An 11,199-nucleotide genomic window follows, 5' to 3' on the forward strand; every position below is an offset into this window, starting at 1 on the left:
TTTTTTTTTTTCCAAAAAAAACCCTAGAATTCCTCCATTTATGAAGAAGAAAATAGGTGCAAGTACCATTATACCTATGAAAGTTAGGCACATGACATGCACAAGCATGTTTTCGTGGATTTTGACGGATTTGGATTAAGATAAATTTAAAATTTTAAACTCCCTTCAACATTGCAGATCGTTTTCTCCTGAAGACTACAGATCATCTTTTCTCGAAGAACACCATAAAAGGTCTCACCACACATCTTTTGCGGCTTAGGTTTTCAAATGAAATTAAGCTTCAAAACGAGAAAAACCAAATCACGTTTTTCACTTCCTAAAAGCACACCATTTACGTACGTAGGCTAAAGAAATACGTACGTGCAAATAGATACAAGCATGCAATTAATAGTTCTTAAAATGGAGTTATAAACTTTTCATCTTCAAAGGCAACTCCTAATAGCACGTTATAACGTGCATGAAGTCTCAACTGCATATAAAAATGATTCAAGTGGAAGAAAAGTATTTACAATATATATTAAAAAAAAAAAGATTCGAGTCAAATAAAATTTCACATGGTCCACTATACATTGTCGTCTTTCATTAATAGGACTCAACAACTTCACCCTATAGTATGGTGACAAGTGTTACCAAATCCTGCTTTCCTTAAAGTAAGTGAGAAAGAAGTAATCTCATTCTCATATTCCAAAATAAGTGGCAAAAAAGAAAAGGTGAGGAAAATTCTCTGGTGGTCTTGGAGAATTTGAAACACATGGACATGCCATTTTTTATTTTGGTTCTCACTTGTAGACTAATAATATTGGTTGTTTATGGGAAAATACAAAATGTGAAGTGTGAACACACCGTCCAATATTCTGATCAGAAAAAAAAGAGACAAAAAAAAAACACCCTGTCTAACAACAACATATTTATTATAAATAATAGTTGTCCACCTCAATGCAAAATTATTACATAAATCAGTTAAAATTATTATTCATGTCAAAATCGTACTGTGCAAATAATAACCTTAAATAATAAATACTATGTAAATAATAACTGTGAATAGTGTCAAAAAATTTTCTTTAAATAAAGCTCTAAAACTCTTCATTTTATATATATTCACAAGATTAATGCAACTCTCTTTTCTATCTTCTTAGTTTTATATTTTCTTAGTTTTCCTAACAATATTCTCTTTAATAAATACTCGATTTTGTGGAGCAAGACAAACTACACATGCAAATTCCATCAGTATCCTGCAGGATTTCATTTATTATTATTATTATTATTATTTTGCCTTGTTCCCGAAATTATGAATGTACTTTTTAACAGTATTTTTGTTTTCTACACCAAAGACGTATTAACATTAATCAACTATCTTATTTATCAAAGAATATCCAACTCGATCATCTGTTATATATATATAAATCTGCAACAACTACGACTTTCAGGAAAAAACAACGACTATGACTTTATCTGTGTATATGTTATACATCTACTAAACCACAAAATGGAAATGGTCGTACATATAACAATCTGTTGTCTACGTCTTTTATTAATCTGGTTAAAAATTAGATTGAATAAAAAAAAGTACGGTGAAATGATTTTCTATAAAATAATATGAACACTAAATGTGTGATAAAACAAAATACATGTATACATTTTCGAGACTAAATTGGTTTTGTTAGGTATTTTTATTAATTGGCAATTTATTAGCAATCTTGTAAAAATTCAAAAAACAAGTTCAAGAAGATTTTGTATTGCAGAAGAAGATTCAGAATCAGATTTGAAGTTAAAGTTGCAAATTTTGTTGAGTTAAGATTTGGAGAGATAAGGATAAAACCTTGGTCAAAAGAAGATAAGACATTGGTTATTTGAATTTAAATGGGAGATAAAGTTGGCATGAAGATCAAGTTATTTTCAGATTTGAATTCTTGACTTCATCCGATTATTGTTAGGAGAGTTGAATGGCTTATAGATATATATATATATATATATGCATTCACGTGAGCTACACAATTAAGCTTGAGCTGCACATGAGAATTGGAACTTAAAATTTGACTTGGTCAAAGAAAAGTCAAAGATAACTTGCTATAACGAAAGATAAGGCATTTACGTGGAGATAATGAAGTTGTTCAAAACTGGAGATTTGAAAGTTTGCTGCATTATTTGAATTGGAGATTGAGAAGATAATGTGAAGATATTTTGGAGCCTATCTAGGAAAGAGAATCATGGAGATAATAGATTTTATCGAGAGTGGATTTGAATGAGATTCTCTTGACTTTATTTAAAGGCTTTGTTTCAGAGCTCCCGAGGAAAAGTCTGTGAATTTGAGAGCTTATTACTGAGAAAATATTCAGAGAAACGTCTGTGAGTTTTTGTGAGCCTAGTGCGTTATTGAGATCGTCCTTCGGGAGAGAGATTTGTTACTTTCGAGAGGAAGCTCTATTGGACGAAGGGAGTTCACCGTGCGGTTTAGAAGACGTGTGGTGCACGCTAAACAATCACTGTGGAGATTCGTCACAGCGGCGTCATTTTCTAGGAGGGAGTCCTTGAGTGAATAAGTCCGTCCGGTGTTTGTAATTTCTGGAACATAGTGAAACTGTTTACTGTCTGGGCGTGGCCCCGCAGATGTAAGTGTGCGCACCGAACTGCGATATTATATTGTGTGTTCCTTTACTTTCTGCACTTTATTCTACTCGAGCAAATGAACATAATTAACTCGAATCTTAATTAATTAAGCCGTGTTCTAGATAGTGTTCTAACATCATCTGGAACATCAGACGTAACATCTGATCTATCAGGTTTTTTATATTTTTTTTCCCTCTCCCTCGATATAGATAACTTTAACTTACGCGCAAAATATTCGATGAGGCCTAAAGGCAATCAAAATGTTGGGTTTTGGGATAAGTTTCTTGACAAATTTTCCCCCTTTTTTAATGAAAGTTTCTTGGAAATTACATCATACTTTGGTGGAAACTTTCATAAAATTTCTTTAAAGAACAAAGGCATAGTAGAACCCTTTTTTATATATAAATATTTAAGTACTAGACCTTTATTAGTTTCCGAAGTTGTAACTAATCTTTTTTTTTTGTACCATTATTATTTTATATCAATATAGACACACCAACTAGTTTGAATTTGCGTCAGCGACATTAACTTTTGGTGCATGAATTCTAATTTAAATTCCGATCAGTTGTCTATTCCATTTGAACATAAAATTATACTGTCCGGTGACTTTTCATTTGATTCTAAGAGAGTAAGAGTGGTCTTTTATTAAGAGAACATAGTAAAGTGACTTTGTCTATTTAATTTCGTGGTCTTCAAGCGTGACAATTGGTCTGGACTATATAATAAGCCAAGTCTATACGACCTTTGAATCAAACGAACAATATAATTAAAAGGAATAATAAGAAAAAAGAAATCACGAAGTCTCGTGGAAAAAGAAGGGTAAGAAATTTGAATTTGTTGAACTCGCATCTTTTTGGAAAAAAAAAAAAAAAAAAAAAAAAAACTTTGTAGCAAATACTTAACGGAGAAAACGAGTATAAGCACGTACAAATATATATATATATATATATATCACACACACACACACACATCTATGTAATATTATATCTTGGTGCCGAAGGCATGATGTTGTCATGAAAAACGTTGCGAATTAAGTCATGGGAATTGTCAAATGGGATTCTGATGAGGAAGTCTTTAACAACCCCGATAGTGTATATCTTATTATCTGCTAAAACCGAATGATATTATAATATATTCCATGAGATTAGTCATTATTAATCAGCGCAAGAGTAAACAAATTAAAAGCTAATTAATCCATACGATTAATGACCAAGGATTCAGATATCGATAACGTTGGAGAATTTCACTATGGTGGAGGCAAAAATAAATAAATAAATAAATAGATAAATATTGTGGGAAAACAATATAAAGAAATAGGAGATGGTTCTTTTTGTTGAATGGGAGTATAGTACTTATAAATTTTAATTATCGAGCAAGTAAACAATTATAATTTCTTACAAATAAAAACACAATTACAATTTAAGTTTTGTTGTATAAACATTAACGCGTGCACGCGCGTATATATATATATATATATATATATATGCATAGATATAGGCACTTCCCGTTAACAAACGCCAAGGGATGATGGATTCATGGTCCAGAGAAATATTTTTCAAAAGAAAAGAAAAGGGTAGGTTTTTACAAATTAAATACGGGGCGTGATTTCGTGATTAATATCACTTATAATTAACTTACCAATTTATTGTTAAGAAAATGTTTGTTCTTTTATTTAAATTTTTATTTCTGAATTACAGACCAGTAAATGTTTTTTTTTTTTTTTTTTTTTTTTTTTTTTTTTAAATTTTTTTTTTTTAATTAAAAACCAATAAATTTTTTTTTTTTTTTTTTTTTTTTTTTTTTTTATAAGTTATCAATCTACAGACGGAGGGATTTCTAAACATCTGCAAGTACGTTACATATTGCACTAAAAGAAAGCTTAAAACATATTCTATGTAATTTAAAGTATATGGATCTTTTTTTTCTTTTATTATTATTTTTTTTTTTGCTGAATAAAAGTATATGGATCTTAAAGCTTTAAACTACATAGATTGAAAAAGTCTTCAAACTTTCGAAAGAATGTAGTACCCTTAGCTCCTAACATGCTTACTTTAAATATAATGGTGTATATTTTAGTCTATAAATATTATAATCAAATCGTACTACTTTTCAAGGAAATACGTCCTATTAGTTCCTTACTTTTAAAAGTTGACGAGGAGCCCCTAACATGCATACATACATACTTGACGACAAGGATTTTATGAAAGTTTATGAAACATATATCGTAATTGAGTTTAGAACTTTTTTTTTTTTTTGAGTTTCTCTTATAGAACTACCGATAGTTCTATTTTTTCAGCCATGGAATTTGTATCAGAAACTTTTTGCTCTGTATATTTTTTCAATCACATTTGATATTGACCAAATCCAACGGTCAAAAAACTGGTTCTACCGGTAGGACGGTCTACCGGAGACAGTCCTTTTTTATTTATTTATAGGGAATTTCTCTAGTCTCTCTTTTTTAGAAACATTAATGTTCCCTGCTTATCAGCCGTCAGATTTGTATTATTTTTTCAATTTAATTACGATTATAATATAATATATAATAATTAATATATTATATTAAAAAAAATATATTATAATTAATATATTATATGTAATGCGCTATAATAGATAATAATATTAGAATTATAAAATTATATTAATTATTATATCATATTATTAAAATAATTATAATATTATTATAAATTTATAATATCATATTATATGATAAAATAATAATATTAGAGTTATTAATGTAATTATGATATTATTTGTTACAATATTACTATTTCATTATATTATATTATATTATATTACGAGTTTAAATTTTAGATTGGGAAGATGTAAATTTTAATTTCATTAGGAGTATTATGGTTATTATGAAAGTTTCATTAATTGTACTATGCTGATTCCGGCACAATCTAAAAGCTAAAGTTGTGTTTAGGTTGTTTCTAATTTTGGCTGTAGATTCTTCAAAAAACACTTTTGAGGATATTTACCAAACACTAAAATGAGCTTTTATTACAAGTAGAAGCTGATTTTGGGAGTGAAAAACAATATGAAACCCAACCAAAGTCAAAGACACTTGTATTGTATGCCAAGGATCACCTAACGCACAACCAAGACACAACTCAAATGGGTGAGAACATAAAAATAAAATTGGAAGGTGAAAAAACCACCTTTGTTATAACAAATGAAGAACAAAAACACATCAAAAAACAACACTTGTGATTCAAAGCAAACGCATTGATTTTAACTAAAAAACTACCACTAAACAGAGACAAAACTCCAACACAGAAGCCATTGGAGCCAACTTGACCATTGTGAGTAAAAGAACCGGGGAACACAATGCTGCACAGGATCGGAACCACAGTGGAGAGAGCAACCCTTCGCCGGTGCAAAAGATCCACACTTTGCCACTTTCTGCAACCAAACAAGACATGCCACCCACCCAAATTTTCATGCGCTCCATAGTAGATGAATCTCCCAATAAGCAGATCTAGCCAAGTACTTGCATGCCTCTCCCTCACAAACATATCCGATAGTCCATTCCCGAGGCTGAGCAACCACCTACTCTCGCCTCCCATCCACGAGGCTGAACCTTCCTACGGAACCTTCAAGGTGGAGGCCAACTCTCTGTCTCTGAGGTTGAGATTCTAATGACAAGTCAAGCGGAGAGAGAGAGAGCATTTTGGCTTGTTCGGTTGCATTTTTGAGTTATAGTGACTTGAGTGTAGATCTTGAGTTGAGTTTGAGTTATAACTTGAGTTGAAATTGTAATTTGAGTTTGTGTTTGGATGTGCACATTTGAGTTATGGTTTGAATTGAGAATCTATTTGAGTTTGTGTTTGAGTGGGTTAAAACTTGAATTTGTATTTATATAGTATTTTAATAAAAACTCAATGGTGATAGAAAATTTTAATAGGGTATATGGGTGAGGTTTTATTCATCTTTTCGTTGTGAACGCATAGAAAAAAAATCATTTCAATCAGAATTAAAACGAAAAAGTTATGACGTTTTTAAGAATAGAAAAAATATTGTTCATTAACTTGAGTTTGAGTTTAAGAACTTGAGTTGAAGGGAAAACTTGAAGTCGGATTTTAATCCCAATTTAAGTTAAAACTCGAATTAAAACTCAAGTTTTAACTCAAATTTTATAAAAAAAAAAAATACGCACTTAAATAAAGTTGTAACTTAAGTTTAAATTTTTTTTGAGTTTTGGTCTAAAAGAGTTTTAACTCAAATTTTATAAAAAAATACGCACTTAAATAAAGTTGTAACTTGAGTTTAAATTTTTTTTGAGTTTTGGTCTAAAAGAAGCATTTGTTTTTCTTATTGGTGTCTATTAAAAGATGAAAAAATATAACCAAATTGACTTTATTCATTTCCTGATAAAGTGACAATAATCATTGCAAATAAAAAGAGCTCACAGTAGTTATACTTCTTTCGGGTTTAGCGGTTGTGTTTGGACACCTAAAGAAAATATCTCGTCATTTCAGATCACTCATCTAATTTTTTACATCTCAAATAGTGTTTAATCATTTTACCATATCACTAAATAGAATCAAACGTCAGAGCATGAAAAAATCAATTAAAAAGTATTTCAGAGTTTTTAAACACGGTTAATTATAATGCAATATTTATTAAGAAAAAATTTCATCAAAGTTAATTTTATTAAGAAAGAAAAAAATTCATGAATCATGCAGTTCTGTTCTGCCTTCTTCAAATGTTATTATTATAGGTGTAAGTGTTCACATGTCTTGCCATTTTAATTACTGACAAATTTCAATTTTAGCAACAACAGCAAGGTGTAAATTAATATGCTTGGCTGTCCATCAGTATGTGTCTTTCTATAAATGTGTAAAAGCACAATAAATCTTTGACTGTAGAGTTCTAGTGGAGTATTTAATAGTGAAGTCCTCGCGTTAATTACATCACAAACCCATATGAGTGGAAACAATAAATCTTGGTCTATTCTTTTATTTAAATGCCACTTCCCCATCAATATTGAGAATGGCATTTCAAATTGAGAATGCAAAATGTACACCTCTATTCTTCGGGATGTAAATTAGAAATTAAACCTTATTCGAATTCAACAAAATAGAAGAAGTGCCCTAAATTAAAAAAAAAAATGGTGGGAAATTCGAGTTTAGAATTCGAGTTTTGCTACAGTAAAAAGCTCTCAGAAACAGTCACATCTTACTTGTTTTGCTACAGTAAAAAGCTCTCACTTAAAGTCACATCTCAACTCGAATCAGCGAACTAAACTCGAACTAATAAGAAGGTTAAACCCTAAGCTTTATACTGTAAATTATGGAATACTATGCATCACGTAACCCACACCAAGAAGAAGATGGATCAAATCAAATGTATTAGCTTGTTGATGAGTGGAGAGGTCAAGCAGCCGTTAGGGAAATGTGAAAGGGCACTTAGTTTAACTTTAACGTTCACTACACTACAACACACGTATAACTTGAAGAGACTCCATATTAAGGGTCAACGGTCCTTTATTAATATTGGAATCAAATAATGCAATCTCTTTGAAATTTCCCAATAGACTTCCACTCAATTACACATCCTTTCTTTTCCCATTTCCCCCACCAAAATTATCATACATTACATGACCCTAATTTAATTCTTTGCCCAAAACAAAAATTAAAACTAATTTTGTTTTAATAACTTATGGCCACGATATCTTTTCTAACCACCATTTGTCCTATAAAACCCCTCCCAACACACTCTCTGAGTCCCATGTTCCATATTAAACATAGAAGTATAGAACTTCCTTCCCCATACCCACCCCAACCTCCTCCCCATCTCCTTAACTGATATCTCTCTTGTTCTTCTGCCATAAGTACCATTACACAAAAGGGCTCAACCCCATAAGGCAGAAACTGAGCAACAATACTATACTCATCATCATCAAATTATAGAATCAATCATGGACAAGCTTCCGAAATGTGAGGCGAATTATGTCCCTCTAAGCCCAACCAACTTCTTGAAGAGAGCTGCGGCCAGCTACGCCGACCGGACCTCGATCATATACGAAGGCACCCGCTTCACATGGCGCCAAACCTACGACCGCTGCCGCCGCCTCGCCTCCTCCCTCCGCTCTCTCAACGTCGTCAAGAACAATGTTGTAAGTAACTAGTTACCTTTCCATTTTCATTTTTCAGAGCCAAAAAGGAAAAAAAAAATTACCTTTGCTAATTCTACTTCAAGTATGAAGAAAGAACACTATTTCTTCCAATGAAAGTATACACGCCGTATGTGGTAGCTGTTCTTTTATTACTACTAGTATTTGTTTTTTTTTTTTTTTTTTGAAGTACTTGTCAAAGTAGGACGCATGAAAATGTGCTTATTTTTATTTTATTTTATTTTATTTTTTTCAAGTAGTGGTATGGAAAAGTATTAAACAAAATTTTCCAAGATTCCAATTTTTTTGTTTTTTTTGTTTTTTTCTTCTTCTTCAACGGCCGTAGCAAAAAAGATAAAGAAAATGACGGTTAAACTGTTTTTGGCCGATGAGTAATTTTTCCATTCTTTTCCACAGAATACTCAATATTGTTATGACTTTGATTTGTTTTCCCCACGTAATACACAAATTTGATGATCTCCATGTGTATATGCACAGGTATCGGTTTTGGCTCCAAATGTTCCGGCGATGTACGAGATGCACTTCGCTGTGCCGATGGCGGGGGCGGTGCTGAACACCATCAACACCCGCCTTGACGCGAAGAACATCGCCACCATTCTCCGCCACTCGGAGGCGAAGATCTTCTTCGTCGACTATCAATTAGTCCCCCAGGCGCGTGACGCCCTCCGTCTACTCACCTCCAGCACAAGCATGATCAACAACATGCCTCTAGTCATCGTCATCGACGACATCGACACCCCGACCGGAACCCGCCTCGGTGAGCTCGAATATGAGGATCTCATCCGAAAAGGGAATCCCACATTCGTCCCCATCGAGGCCGGCGACGAGTGGGACCCAATCGCCCTCAACTACACCTCTGGGACGACGTCGTCTCCTAAGGGAGTTGTGTACAGCCACAGAGGGGCCTACCTCAGCACTCTCAGCCTTATCCTCGGATGGGAGATGGGAAGCCACCCCGTTTACCTATGGACCCTCCCTATGTTCCACTGCAACGGGTGGACCTTCACCTGGGGCGTGGCAGCGCGTGGCGGCACGAATGTATGCCTCCGCAACACCACCGCCTACGACATCAACCGCAGCATCGCTCTCCACGGCGTCACCCACATGTGCTGCGCTCCAATCGTGTTCAACATCCTCCTCGACGCCAAACCCACCGAACGACGCCATATTCTCTCCCCAGTCGAAATCCTCACCGGCGGAGCTCCTCCGCCGGCGCCGCTTTTAGAAAAAATAGAATCTCTCGGCTTCCACGTCACCCATGCTTACGGGCTAACGGAAGCGACCGGGCCGGCTTTGGTCTGCGAGTGGCAGGCCCAATGGAACGATCTTCCGAAAGAAGACCAGGCCCGAATCAAGGCCCGGCAAGGGATCAGCATTCTGACTCTCGCCGAAGTCGATGTGAAGGATTTGAAAACTATGAAGAGCGTTCCGAAAGATGGGAAGACGATGGGGGAGATTGTTCTGCGAGGGAGTAGTATAATGAAAGGGTATTTGAAGGACACGGAAGCGACGGCGAAAGCGTTTAAAAACGGGTGGTTTTTGACCGGAGACGTTGGGGTGGTACACCCGGACGGGTATTTGGAGATAAAGGACCGGTCGAAGGACGTGATCATATCGGGTGGGGAGAACATAAGCAGTGTGGAGGTGGAGAGCGTGCTGTACAGGCACCCGAAGGTGCTGGAGGCGGCCGTGGTGGCGATGCCGCACCTGCGCTGGGGCGAGAGCCCCTGCGCTTTTGTGGCGCTGAAAAACGGCGGCGGTGGCATAAGCGAGACTGATATTATATCGTATTGTCGGAAGAATATGCCGCACTTTATGGTGCCGAAGAAGGTGGAGTTTCTGAAGGAGTTGCCGAAGACTTCGACGGGGAAGGTTCAGAAGTTCGAGCTGAGGGCTCTGGCCAAGACATTTACTGTGGTGGAGAGAGATCAGAGTAGTAGTCCTCCAAATTCCAGCCAGCTCGGAGACGGAGATCAGCAGATTATGGCCCTGTCCCGTCTTTGACTTTTTACATTTATTTTTTAATGGTCCGAGTAAAAAGTAAAGAAAATTGCTTTATAGCACCATTGACGTTGATTTCCACAATTAAAAGTCGATTTACCGACCTTATATTATATCGGTGTGGTGCCACCGGTGTCTCATGCTTTATATAAATATTTATAAAAAAATAAAATGTGTACAGTGTGTTTAATAGGGTGAAAGATCAGCTGGGGTGAGTGGAGTTTTGGGTCCGACTGTTTTTAAATGAATGGCTTTACTATGAGAGGCCAATATATTTTTTTTTCCTTGATTTGTATCTTTTATCTCAAAAGGACACTTAAAAATATAATTCTTATTTTTGTCTCATCTCTTAAAATTTTTTTTCCCTCCTCGCGGATTATAACAGATCATCTGGCGAGAGATGAATATTTTCCACGGTTGAGCGCAATTGGAGACTTGGACTACTGAGGGAGACT

General features: G+C 34.7%; 1 protein-coding gene across 1 annotated transcript; it reads left to right on the top strand.

Moving 5' to 3' along the window:
* The first annotated feature begins 8,317 nt into the window (after positions 1-8,317).
* Positions 8,318-10,934, top strand: LOC21384774 (butyrate--CoA ligase AAE11, peroxisomal). Its single transcript, XM_010107501.2, has 2 exons — positions 8,318-8,725; positions 9,221-10,934. The coding sequence occupies exons 1-2, from the start codon at positions 8,528-8,530 to the stop codon at positions 10,745-10,747; spliced, it is 1,725 nt and encodes a 574-aa protein (XP_010105803.1). The 5' UTR covers positions 8,318-8,527; the 3' UTR covers positions 10,748-10,934.
* Positions 10,935-11,199: the final 265 nt, after the last annotated feature.

This window comes from Morus notabilis, unplaced genomic scaffold (assembly GCF_000414095.1).
Source record: "Morus notabilis unplaced genomic scaffold, ASM41409v2 Scaffold2423, whole genome shotgun sequence".
NCBI classification, from domain to species: Eukaryota; Viridiplantae; Streptophyta; class Magnoliopsida; order Rosales; family Moraceae; genus Morus; species Morus notabilis.

What these genes read in the sequence shown, in the direction of transcription:
- LOC21384774 (XM_010107501.2), top strand. Translation starts at nt 8,528, where the DNA reads ATGGACAAGCTTCCGAAATGTGAGGCGAATTATGTCCCTCTAAGCCCA. An exon ending in ACGTCGTCAAGAACAATGTT is followed by an intron (nt 8,726 to 9,220) that starts GTAAGTAACTAG and finishes GTATATGCACAG; the next exon opens with GTATCGGTTTTGGCTCCAAA.